The sequence below is a fragment of the Patella vulgata genome, chromosome 1, assembly GCF_932274485.2.
Source record: "Patella vulgata chromosome 1, xgPatVulg1.2, whole genome shotgun sequence".
NCBI lineage: Eukaryota > Metazoa > Mollusca > Gastropoda > Patellidae > Patella > Patella vulgata.
The window spans coordinates 61082553-61096421 of NC_065879.2; the positions used below are offsets into that span (position 1 = coordinate 61082553).

Genomic DNA, 13869 nt, shown 5'->3' on the forward strand with positions numbered 1-13869 from the left:
ACAAAAATCGCCATGCAAAAGGGGGAAAAAGGAAAAGGGAGAGGAAGACTAAAAATAGCTTTGGCCCTTGTTTCGGTAGAGAGAGGATCAATACGACAATATTTTGGTACCCTGGCCCTCGCACTGTTCCGGCGCCCCTGCTAAATACAATATTCCATTTAAAAAGACACTAAGTGGTATATTGGGTAGATATGAAATAAAACGTGACAGGTAAAAACGGGGTATAATAAAATATGTGGATGATACGAGAGTACCATGAGTTGATAGTTAAAAAAAAAAATGGGGTATAATAGAATCCGGGCCTGAGATAACCGTACCACGCTCGCCTTACTGGTTATATACAAACGGAACGTGGTACGCGACTTCGGTACAAAAATAGAATCCGAGACTGAGATAACCGTACCACCCCCGCCTTGTTGCTTCTATACAACTGAAACGTGGTATGCTCGCCTTACTGCTCCTGGTACAACTGAAACGTGGTACTCGGCTTTGGTACCGCGTGCTTTTTAATTATTGGGATTTTACATTATTTAAAGCAGATTTTGCAAATTGTATTGATTTTTTTTAATCCATTTTGATGTTTTTATAGGCCATATTTACACTTTATGTTAAAGATATGAAACAAAACGTAACGGAACGTGGTACAAAAAAACGTTGTATAATAGAATCCGAGACTGAGATAACAGTACCCCGTTTTTACCTGCCACGTTTTGTTTTATATCTACCCAATATACCACGTTGGGTTTTTTAAATGGGGTACAGTATTTGGCCTATACAAACATCAAAATGGATTAAATTATCAACATAATTTGCAAAATAAGCCAAAGTCGCGTACCACGTTTAGTTTATATAGATGGGATAAGGCGAGCGTGGTACTGTTATCTCAGCCTCGGATTCCATTGTACCACGGTTTTTTTTAATTATCAACTCATTGCACTTTCGCATTATCCTCATATTTTGTTATACCACGTTTTTACCTGCCACATTTTGTTTCATATCTAAGTGGGTGAGATGCTGGCTCGCTAGCTCGATCCCTACATTGGCTGAGAAAGTTCATCGGGATTTTCTGACGAATGTAAGACTTTTGCTAGAATTTTTGCTCTTTAAATTAATGATGGCATTATATTGTATTAATTAATATCTATGGGAAATTAGTAGATTCACATATTTGTACTTAAATCAAGTCAGTGAATGAGTGACAGATGGTTACATTAAAAAGAGTTATAATTTGGTAAACATTGGCTGGTTCTGTGGGAATAAGAATATTATGTATTACGTGTGATTGGAAATTTACCTATTGCATCATTTGGTTTAAAGGACCAATCATATCAGTAATTGCCCAGGTTCAGGGTCATGAATACGCTAGTCTGTGCGTGATGTCCATAGGTCCTATAAAAAGAAATCTAGGCAAACTTTTAAGCCAGATTTCATTAGATTCCGGAGAGATTGCCATCTGAGTTCCTAGACAGCAGCTTGATTCCAGAAGGGAAAAGATATAGAAATTTATATCAGCAGACTCGCCCCAGCGAGTTTGGCTGGATAGGGTTTGAGAGAACGACTTTAGTATTGTAATCTACTATGCTTGTATCTATGTATCCAGCAATGATATATAAAATGTAAAAACGAACTGTTGCATTGTTAATGCGAAGACAAACGTCTTAACTAATTAAGAAAACAGTAAGAAGTAAATACACAACGTGAAGGAGAAGCCAGGACAACAAGTGAAAATACTAGACGATCACAAGGCTACTAAGATATGTAGTACGGTAAGAAAAGATGCATGGGTCATACGCAGGATGTGGCGACCGGATTTGACGGCCCGCTCTCCACGTCTGAAAGAAAGGCCCATGGTGCTACACGAGGCTTCAGTGGTGTAGGACGGAGGGTCTGACAAGGACAGCTGTCATTTAGTCGTTCGAACTTGTGTACACGTAACAGATCCCTTGGCAGATGTAATTCGATAAAAGAGTGGGCTATAGTGCCGCTGCCCGGGCAACATTTCCCTCATAGCACACTGCATGGGGCATGCCCGTCTTCATTTATAGCCCAGTCGAAGAAGCACATTAGCCCGTTTCGAATATACTACGTAACTCCGGGGATGTGCCCACTATTTTTTGCCGCCCAGCACAAAGAAAAAATCGAAGAAAGTCGCCCAGTCGTATTTAAACCCCCTTGGCCCTTGTCCTTCTCTGTACACAAACTCAGCGCTCGAAATTTACCACGGCAAACGGCAAAGCCATGGTAAAATCCGACGCAAACCATGTCTGCCACGGCATAATTTATTTTTGTGTGCCGTAGTAGACCCTATCATCCCAAATTAGTTTAAAGAAAGAAGTATTGGTATTGTAGGTCTATTCATTTTACAATTCTACGGTCTTTAAATTTGTATATTTGCCGTAAATAGGTCACCCAGACCAATTTACGGCACTCCAATGTTAAAAGTTTGGATGTCGTAAATGGTGTCGTACTTTCGGTTTTACGATCAATTTTTAATGTACTCATTCTACCGTTAATTCTACCGAATGTAAACTAATTCCTAGAGACAGTTGGGCTACAGTCCATTTTATTTACACTTACCACAAAAAAATAATAAATTAGGCGGCAAGGCGAGTGTACTGTTTTACTTGTTCACTAATCACTAATAAGTACGAGAGACTTTAGACTTTGAAAGTGTTCTTTTTTTTTCTTTTTTTTTATAGTAAATTAATTTGCAGTATATTGTAAACTATAGTAATAATAACTATAATGGTATATGTAATACCACTTACATTAGTTTTGTTTAGCATATGTACAATAAATACATTTTGAAATATGTACCGGTACAAAAAAATGCTGTGGTGCCGTATAGCAGTTCAATTCTGCTACGGCATTTTTTATTTGTTTGTGCCGTAGTGAAAATTAGAAAATTCCTAATTTCGAGGACCGCAAAATGGAAATTTGATTTGCACTGAAGCAAATACAAAAGGAATCAGATGCTCTGAAAATACCCCAAGAAGGGTTGAATTTTCATAAAAGACCACGCCCCCCTCCCAAAAAAATTTTTCCGCGCTCCGCCCGGAACCTATTTTTTTTCAACACGCAGCAAATCCTGGCCACATCCCTTTACGTAGGGTCTTTTAAAATAGGGTATAGTATAATAACTTTTACACAGTATTATTTACGGTATGATCATTAACCGACCGATCGGTTATCTGTATTGTAATTAATTTTAACATAAAGTGTAAATATGGCCTATAAAAACATTAAAATTTGCAAAATTTGCTACAAGTAATGTAAAATCCCTATAAATAAAAGGGACGTAGCAACGAAGTCGGGTACCACGTTCCGTTTGTGTAGAACCAGTAAGGCGAGCGTGGTACCGTTATCTCAGTCCCGGATTCTATTATACCACTTTTTTTAAACTATCAACTAATGGTATTCTCGTATCATCCACATATTTTTTTACACCACGATAATTTTTACCTGCCAGGTTTTGTTTCATATCTACGCTTACCTAAAATTACAATATACCACGTAGGGTTTTTTCAAATGGGGTATAATAACGGTTACACCTTATTATTAACCGTATTTATAGGCACGCATAGCTCTAGCCTATGCATTGAACGACCGATACCGATCGGCTATCTGTAATGTAATTTATTTCAAGATAAAGTGTAAATATGGCCTATAAAAACATCAAAATTGATTAAATGATCAACATTATTTGCAAAATTAAAATCCCTATAATTAAATAGTAAGTGGTAGGCCTACCCTTAAGCAACGTACCGTACCACGTTTCGTTTCTACAGAAGCAGTTTGACTTGAGTTAGGCGAGCGTGGTATTTTGAAGCGTGGTTAGCCCCTGCATAAGCAGTATAAAATGACAGTCACTGATATTCAATACGGTATGTAAAATAGATGCAAAAATTGTCTGCCGCCGGAATTCTGCACTCCTGCCGAAACCCGGGATCGAACCAGGGACCTTTAGATCTTCAGTCTAACGCTCTCCCAACTGAGCTATTTCGGCCGACAATACCTGGAGAAATATATTGTTATTATTATTATTACAAATCTGAGTGTGGGAAATAAATCCACCTCAGCTCATTGCTCCTGCTAGTACTATGGAAGGGTATCGCTGCCAATATTAAATGCTCTGCTAAACTGTTTTTTTCCATTGATTATAATGTAAAAGAGTATCGCTGCCAATATTAAAGGGACAATAACACTCTTGCTGGCTTGACAGCACCAGTAAATAAATTTTAGCTGCCAATATTAAAGGGACAATAGTACTCTTGCTGGCTTGACATTCTAAGTATTAGAATTAGATGTTTAAGTGTCCTACCTGTTGTGTAAATTATCCATTACATCCTATTTTACTTGTCCAGGGGGTTCGAAAATATTTTTAAATCCAAGTCGCATTTGAAAAGGTTTACGTTAGGCTTTTCAAATCATTTAGTTGAATTTTTCCAATTTTTTAAATTAGGTGTGTTAAGATGAAATTTATATCATCAATTAATTGGAATACTGTAAAATAGAAAATAGTACAATTTGTTGACCAGAATAAAGATTGGGACATATTATTCTGTGACAACAAGAGTGGTATTGAGCCTTTAAATGCTCTGCTAAAATGTCTTTTCCATTGATTGTATGTTAAAAAAAAAAAATAAATAAATAAAAAAAAAATGAAATTACAATGTACAATTAAAGTCCTAATAATAATTAATATAATACCGGTGATGATAAAGTCAAAATACCTCTGGGCCAAGGTTAAATGTAATGCGTGACAAATGTCTTATTGGAAAATGCTGTTTTTTGACGCATCAATATTTTACATTTCTCTCATTACATTTTACATATTTGCGCTCTGCCGAAACTCATTATTCCTTCGCGCTTTCTACATAGAATCTTACACACAATACTATCATGTAGGATATCACGTGACTTATTAAAGATACATTATGGGAGATTTTAATAGAGAGTTGGCCATTCTTGCTATAACAGTTCAAAAATAGATGATGAAAGAAGAATATATTGAAAATTTCAGTCAAGTTACTTTATTCTGAAGAAAGTTATAACCGTTGTAATTTTTGAATAGAAATAGAAATAGGGGTCAACTCTCTCTTCACCGTCTCCGAGAATGGTCGATCGTTTGATTGACAGGCGTTAACTCCACCTACATAATCTCGATTATCAAGTAACGTTTTCAATGGCTGTGGTATCGTTAGCCTATTCGGTTTGAGACGGGGTTGCAATTCAATTTCAATTCATATCACATTTATTTTTACCACAAATTAAAAATAAGACTTTTAATATATAGATAAGAAGCGAAAGTTTTAAATTAAAGCTAGTGTTTTTTGCTATATAAAAAGCTAAATAATTAATTTACAAACGGCGCCCCATACATGCGGCCTCGCTTCCTACACTCTATTATTTAGCCTCGATTTAAAATTTCCGGAAGTATGACGTCAACGTAACGGTTAACCCCCGCTTACGACGCCATTTAAAAATTTAATCAATCTATGAAATCCTGTTAAATCCAAGCCGAATCCAAGCCATCCGTGGGTCTACAGAGTTGATTTTGTGCTTGTTGTGTAAATAAAGATCTAATTTATAATTTCTATGACATCTGAAGCCTAAATAAAGACTTGCAACAATCAGATTTAGCTCTTGCATTTAATGTAGGCCCTATGTCATGAACGGAAATGACACCTCAGATCAACCTGGCACACTATGAGCCAGCACACTATAAGAAATTTACCTAACCTTAACAAACGATCAAATTACCATGACTACAAAAGAGGGTGAAGGGTATGCAATATCAATATCAAAATATGATTCTTAATACGAAATTCCAGATATCATGTTACATAACAGTTAAAAGCGCGTTCATTTTTTATATAAATACTGTATGTAAGTAATTGTCTGGCTTGTCTACGATATCACCTTAGGTGGAAGTGGACGTAAAACACCAGAAACGAACGAACGAATTGTCTGGCACATTTTCGATCATAACTTGAGAAAAGATCATTTGGATGGTATTAACCTCTATTTAGTGTCAGTGACTGTGTGTGTGTGTGGGGGGGGGGTATTCGATGTTAAAATACGGGTCTTAATACGAAATTCCAGATACCACGTTACGTATCACTGACAAGCACGTTCATTGCTCTTTTCAAATATGCAAATAATGTTCTAGCACATTCATATAAACTGTCATAAAAAGATCAAAATTGAAGTTGAAGGGAGCTGAACTAAAGAATGCAGAGCTTAATCCAGAATTCCGTGTATCTATACTAACAAGCGGTTGCCATACAAAATACGCCCACATTTTGCAAGAGATGGACAGAGATAAAAGGTAAGAAAAGACCCGATTTTTTTCGTACAATCAGGGGCCATAATCTAGGAAGTTACGATCCGATATACGTGAATATCTACCCGGGATCTTCGGGATATAAACATATATTTTAAGTTTCATCAAAATCGGATAAAAATTGTGACCACTAGAGGGACCACAAGCTAAAAACTCGATTTTTTGTACATTCTGGGGCCATAATTCAGAAAGTTACGATCTGATATGGGCGAATAGCGAATGGAACCGAAATGTTTGGGACATAAACAAATACTTTTAAGTTTCATAAATATCTGATAAAAATTGTGACTTCCAGAGGGTCCACAACCTTGGTATTACATATACTTTTACACTATTTGCGTACAAGGAGCGGCCATTTTGTCTGGCAGTTTCGGTCCGATTTTCACGAAATTCGAACCCAATCATCATTATGGTGTAACGGTGATATATTTCAACGTTGTTGTTTTTTTTAAATCCGACTAAAATTGTGACTTCTAGAGGGTCCACAACCTTGGAATTACATACTTTTAACACTATTTGCGTACAAGGAGCGGTCATTTTGTCGGGCACTTTCGTTCCGATTTTTAGGAATTTCGGCCTCAACCATCATTATGTGGAACGTTTTTTAAAATCTGATAAAAACGTGATTTTCCGTACAATCAGGGGTCATAATTCAGGAAATTATGCCCGATATATCGAAAGGAACCAAGATCTTTGGGCTATAAACATATATTTTAAGTTTCATCAAAAATCGGATCAAAATTGTGACATCTAGCGGGTTCACAACTTTGATATTACATACTTTAAAACTATTTGCGTACAAGGAGCGTCCATTTTGTCCGGTCAGGTTTGGTCCGATTTTCACGAATTCGAACTCAATCATCATTATGGTGTAACGGTGATATATATGAACTTTTTTGTTTTGTTTTTGTAAATCGGATATAAATTGTGACCTCTAGAGGTACCACAAGCTATAAACGCGATATGCCCATACATCGGAGGTAATCGAGATCTTTGGGTTTCATCTAAATAGGATAAAAAAAAAGGGATTTTTCGTACAATAAGGCGCCATAATCCATGAAGTTTCGATCCAATACATGCCAATATCGAAAGGAATCGAGATCTTAGGGAGATAAACCTATAGTTCAAGTTTCGTTGAAATCGGATAAAACTTGTGACCTGTTAGAGTGTCCACAAACAAATTGTGGGCCGTCGGGCGGGTGGACGGACAGGGGCGACGACAATATACGTCCACATGAAAATGTGGGCGTATAAAAATGTATATTCATTCATTCCTGAAAATTGGACCCAAACTACCGGACAAAATGGCCGAACTCGTACGTAAATGATGTAAATATATGGTATATCATGGTTATTGAGCCTCTCGAGCGCACAAGTTTGATCCGATTTTGATGAAACTTTAAATTTATGTTTATATCACAAAGATCTTAGTTCATTTCGATAATCATGCATATCCGAACATAACTTCCTGGGTTATGGCCCCTGATTGTTCGAAAAATCGCATTTTTTTAGCTTGTGGACCCGCTAGACCTCACAATTTGTTTTCAATTTTTTAAAAAACGGTTAAATATAATATCATTGTTGCACATCAATTAAGGATGAGTTCAAATTTCGTTAAAATCTGACCCAAGCTACCAGACAAAATGGCCGCTCCTTGTACGCAAAATAATAGTGTATAAGTATGTAATACCAACGTTGTGGACACTCTAGAAGTCACAATTTTTATCCGATTTTGATTAAACTTTAAATGTATGATTATAATCCAAAGATCTTGGTTCATTTTGATATTTGTGCATATCGGACCGTAACTTCCTGGATTATGGTCCCTGACTGTACGAAAAATCACGTTTTTAGCTTGTGGACCCTGGTCACGATTTTTATCCAATTTCGAAAAGCGTTTAAATGTATCCCCGTTAAACCCTAATGACGGTTGAGTTCAAATTTAAAATATATCTTTATATATCCCAAATATCTCAGTCCATTTCGATATTCGCACATTTCAGACCAAAACTTCCTGGATTTTGGCCCCTGGTTGTACGAAAAATCGCTTATTTTTTTTTTAGCTTGTTCTCTATCAATCTCTTGCAAAATGTGAGAGTATCTTGCCTGGCAACCGCTGGTTTAAACATAGCTTGGCCGACAAATGTAATACCTTTCTAGAATTACGTCGTACACCCTGTAGAGGAAGTATGTGCATTCAATCTAACAGAATTTGACAAATGATAACTATAGCATGAACAGGCTGGGATGACAACATAAAAAATACAAGAGAAAAAAGAATAAATATTTAATCACCAGAAAATCTTCCAAGTTTATTCAATTCAGCAATCATAAATTCTCTTTCACTGTCATTATTAACCCCTCTATTCAAGGCGCTGTCTTAAAGTAACTAAGTCCGTAACTCAATATCATCCAAAATCTCCGACATTGAAAACACGATTTGTTTTGCAATTTAAGTCAGCGTTGTTGTTGTGATCTTACCTGGAAAAGATGGGCTTCTGATATCCAATATTTAAGACAAAATAAACATTTTACCATTGGTACACGAATCGTGTACCCATTCCAGCGCCAATTGTAACAAGGTGCTCAAAGAATGAGGCTAGACATATTCCATAAGTCATGTCAAATGGTGATATCATATTCTTATTTGGAGAGCATGCGCAATAAATAATATCGGTGTTGACTGGAATAACCAGACGCTAGAAACTGGCTTGCGGTTGATCGAGACTTCTCTCTGGTGTATTTCGCCGAACATAACTGATGACAATTCACAGTAAAACGGACACGATTGAATGTAAAACAGTTTATATAAATTCATATTACATTATTATTTGTGTTGCGACCCATTTGTGCCAATTTCTTGGTCCAAAACATTAGCGATTTAGCTCCTTTAAAGATACATTATGTAAGATTTAGATAAAGAACTAGCCATTCTTGCTAAAGTAGATGATGTAAAATGAATAATTTGACAATTTCATTCAAATTACTCTATTGCAAGCGAAGATATATTAGCCTTTGAAGGTTTGACAGACGTGTGCAATAATTTTAACCACTGCACTGGTTGATCGAAGCTAATTCTCGGTCCTCCATATTTGATTAAATCAAAGTATCGCTGAGCCATTCTAATCTATTTAATATCGGAGAAATCTGATGCCATCGAGAGTTGATGAAGGCCTGGATCAGTTAATTAATGTCTAATTAATACTTTAGAAAACATTTCAGGCCTAAGAGAAAGACCTGCAGTAGACAGATTTAGCTCTTGCATAATGCATGTTTAAATGTAATGTAAATCATATTCAAGATTTAGATATAGAGTCCTTCGTTTTTGCTATAAAAGTTCAAAAATAGATAATGCAAAATGAATATGTTCAAAATTTCTGTCAATTTCTATTCTGACCTAAGTTATCACAGTTTGTAGTTTTGACAAGGTGGTGTGTGTATTGACTGTTTATTATTGTAATTACGGTACAAGTAAATTCGAGACTTACATTTTTAAATTAAATCATTAAAATGATTAATGGCCAAAACGTTGTACGTTCTCATCTGGTTAAAATCTCGAGCATCCGATGGCATCGCGAGTTGATTGTGGTCTTATCTAATTAATAATTTGTATGCATGCTGTCAGTAATTCAAATTGAGTAATGGACGTTTTACTTTTAATGCAATTTGAATCGTGTCTTATAGTACTTATACTTATAATTTGGTTTCCTTACAGGAAATAACTCCTGGAAATCTTGTAGTGTACAGCTTTTGGTATTATTTACATCAATATGCATAAGGCTGGCAGGCTGCCCTGGTGTGTAATAATAAATTTTACTCAATAATCTAGCTCACATTTCGAATCTTCACTGTATGATCATTTTCTTATAATTTGTGATCGTCCAAAATAACTTCAACTGTGTGACAAGTTCCCTTTTTATTGTATTTGGAATATTACACTAATTTTTCACATTGTTGTTTGTGACGAGGTGGCCGAGTGGTTAAGGCGATGGACTGCTAATCCATTGGGGTCTCCCCGCGTGGGTTCGAATCCCATCCTCGTCGTTAAATTTTTTTTTTTTATTACCGGTATCATGCAACTTATTACCGGTATCATGCAACTTCACCCACTAATGATAAAGATATTTTGGCCTTATAAAATATTTAATAACCAGACAGAGGAATTGAGGTCGATTCAGTAGCCTATTTGAGCATGGATGATTTGAGTTGATGCTGGATGTCCACGGACCTTATATTATAAGGTCCATGATTCAACCAATCAGAGTTGTTTAAATAGTGTCAAAGTAAAGGCGAAAATGGCGGAGTGGTTTGGTGACGCAATGAACGAACAGTTTTGTGGTAGAATAACTAGGGAAGCTCGTTTCATCTCATAGTCTCATGTTAAAAGTTTCATTTAATCTGCGTGTCCACTTAGACTTCTTCAGGTAGCCAAGTCACGGCTAGTGATAAATTAGCATTTCTTACTGTTTTCTCTTTAAAGTAGCTAAGTCTCTAACTCAACGTCAATGTCAATATCATCAAAAATCTTCGGCTCTATTTCAGTATCGCACCTTTTCAGGGGATGTTCAGGTGGGCTAGCAATGACCTCACACCAAATTTCAGCCGAATCGGTCAATAACTTTTTATTTTACCTTAGTTTAGCTTCTATATTAAGAGATAAGTTTATCCGATTTTGACGCCATTTTGTTTGTTGACTATTTAATGACGTCATATGTGGATTGTGGGTTAGGATAAGGGTTAGGGTAAGGGTTAGGACCTGTAGATTTCGTCATAGTCTCAAGATGTAGACAGGACTAGCCCTAACCCTAACCCTGTCTTGTTATTCGAGTCTAAATAGCCAACAAACAAAATGGCGTCAAAATCGGATAAACTTTCTCTCGTATAAGCTAAACTACAGTAAAATAAAAAGTTATTGACAGATTCGGCTGAAATTTGGTGTGAGATCATGGCTAGGCCCCATGAATACCCCCTGAAAATTTCAAGTCTCTATGATCATGGGAACTGGTAGAGAAGCGATACTGAAATAGAGCCAAAATTTCAAGTCTCTATGATCATGGGAGCTGGTAGAGATGCGATACTGAAATAGAGCCGGGCTTCTGATATCCAATATTCAAGACAAAATAAACATTTTACCATTGGTACACGAATCGTGTACCATAGTGCGTTTTAGGGTCATTTGCAACAAGTGACCAGAAAGAACGAGGCTAGACACATTCAACTGGAGAGCCTGCTTAATAGACTGGAATAACCAGACGCTAGAAATTGCTATAGGGTTGAGACACATGCTGTATTTCGCTGGACATAACTGATTTGAAATTAGAGTTATATGCGTTTCGACCCATTTGGGTCAATTTCTAGGTCCCAAATATTAGCGATTTAGCTCCTTTAAATTAAAGTTAAAGTTAGTTATTATTATACTTATAGAAATATATTTCGTAAGCGCGGGTACAGGATTTTTTTTGGGGGGGGGGGGTAGTGCAAACGAATTTTTGACGAGTGTATCGAGGCAAACAATTTTATTATAAATCCCCATGGAAATGTGGTTGTAATAATAATAATAACTAGAACTGCGAAGCAGTAATGACGGGTTTCACCGGTGCCCCATTACCCTTGAACATATGTCACTTCCGGTACCGATGAAACAGGTTTCCATTTAAGCATTGCACACATCACATAAAATGTACGCAGAATCAACCAAATCCGGCAATATCAATTCATTGTATACATTCATTACATGTAAGTGATCCTGACAACATTGAATTACTTCCGGTGATAATGAAAATGTTAAATTAGTTTCATGAAATCAGAAATAGCATAAGGCATCACTTGGTGAAAATTTTATGTAAATCGAATAATATTTGCCACTTTTATAGACCAAAATCCTTGAAAAGTGACTTGTAGAAAATTGTCTATTTCTCTGCAACCGTACAAGTTAGAAACCATTTTTTGGTATTTGTATGATCGTGTGGGTTCAATCTATTTGTTGATTGAAATCAAATATCATAATTTTAAAAACAATACAAATCAGACTCATTTGAGTAAAATATCTGTTTTGAAGGCTAAAAATAATTGACACTTTTATGGACCAAAAACCTTGAAAAGTTACCTGTTGAAAATCGTCTATTTCTCTGCAACTGAACAAGTTAGAAACCATTTTGTGATATCTATATGATCGTTTGGGTTCATTCTATTAGTTGATTGGAATAAAATATCAAAATTTTAAATGAATAACAAATAAGACTCATTTGAATAAATTACTGGTTTTGAAGGTTATAAATACAATTTTTGCCCAAATTACGTCATTTCCGGTGACATTGAAAATGTTAAATTGGTTTGACCTTCTTAAAATTGACATTACGTATCAAATGGTGTCACTTTTTTGAAAATCGAATAATAATTGACTCTTATACAGGCAAACTAGTGTAAAAAGTGACTCATACAAAATTGGCCATTTCTCGGCAACTGTTCACATTACAAATTAATTTTCACATACATTCTCTTCGTATGGATTATTGCTACTAGTTTATGAAAGTTGCGAAGAAATATTTTAAAATATGAAAAGCCTGAATGGGTTGTGAATAGCTCATTTTTTCACCTTTTTTCACCTTTAAATCGAAATGATCCGAAAACGAAATGAAAATTTAAAAAACTGAGCGCGATGATTTCCGCGCATTAACAGGGCAAACCCTTTCAGTCATATTAGATTTGAAAAAAATAATATTTGCTTTCAAAAAGTGGTACCGAACTCTCAAAATTGCAGTTTTTGCTAAATTTATGTAACTTCCGTTGCCGAAAGGAAAATGTACCGGTAACAAAAAAAATGACATTTTGGACCGCGGAACATATGAACTTTGTTTTATACAAATCGAACAATAAATAATTAATCCAGGACTGAAAAACTGAATTAGCCAAAGGGGGCCAAGGAAAAATACGGTGACAAAAAATGTTGACATTTTTTGTCAAATCAGATAACCCTTTAACCCTTGGTAAAATACCACATAAAAATATTCATTAATAAAAAAGTTTTCGTAAAAATTTAAATTTTCAAAATTTGGCGCCTAATATCTCCGAAGATTCGTCGAAAATAAAAAATCCAAAGAACCTTAGCTATGTGCCTTGTCTCTGGCTATGTCAAAATGTATCAAATATTACAATCCGACAATTATTGATAACATTACGGCAAAATATCGAAAAACGACAACTCGGGTGATTTCGGACATTTCACATTGTCGCAGAACGTTGGAAATAGCTTTAAAATTTAAGTCAAACCCACTTTTCCAGTAAAACCAAAGACATCGAATCGATCCGACAAGTAGTTTCTGAGATATGCTCAAATGGAAAAATAATAATAATAATAATAATAAGAAGAATAATAATCCGAACAAAAACAATAGTGTTTCACACTGGCTACGCAGTGTGAAACCCTATAATAATGCTTTATTACACAACTGCATGGTATATACACGAGTATGGTAAAACATACAATACAAAACAATGTCAATAGAGGTTTCTAAAAGTATATT

At 35.7% G+C, this 13869-nt stretch overlaps 1 protein-coding gene and 2 non-coding genes across 7 annotated transcripts in view; 2 read left to right on the forward strand and 1 right to left on the reverse strand.

The window, feature by feature from the left end:
* Window positions 1-3933: 3933 nt before the first annotated feature.
* Window positions 3934-4006, reverse strand: Trnaf-gaa (transfer RNA phenylalanine (anticodon GAA)). The gene has a single exon. It is a non-coding gene; the product is annotated as a tRNA-Phe (tRNA).
* Window positions 4007-10308: 6302 nt separating this feature from the next.
* Trnas-gcu (transfer RNA serine (anticodon GCU)) lies at window positions 10309-10390 on the forward strand. The gene has a single exon. It is a non-coding gene; the product is annotated as a tRNA-Ser (tRNA).
* A 238-nt stretch (window positions 10391-10628) lies between these two features.
* The window catches only part of LOC126831171 (deoxyribodipyrimidine photo-lyase), a 32371-nt gene continuing 29130 nt past the window's right edge, over window positions 10629-13869 (forward strand). For 2 of the 5 annotated variants that reach the window (XM_050561880.2, XM_050561911.2), the window contains exon 1: window positions 10629-10770. In XM_050561880.2, the coding sequence (XP_050417837.1) occupies window positions 10724-10770 (47 nt within the window). In that variant the 5' untranslated portion in view covers window positions 10629-10723. Of the gene's footprint in view, window positions 10771-11991; window positions 12083-13869 lie in introns of all 5 variants that reach the window. The other 3 variants (XM_056103356.1, XM_050561897.2, XM_050561908.2) reach the window with 3 other exon arrangements.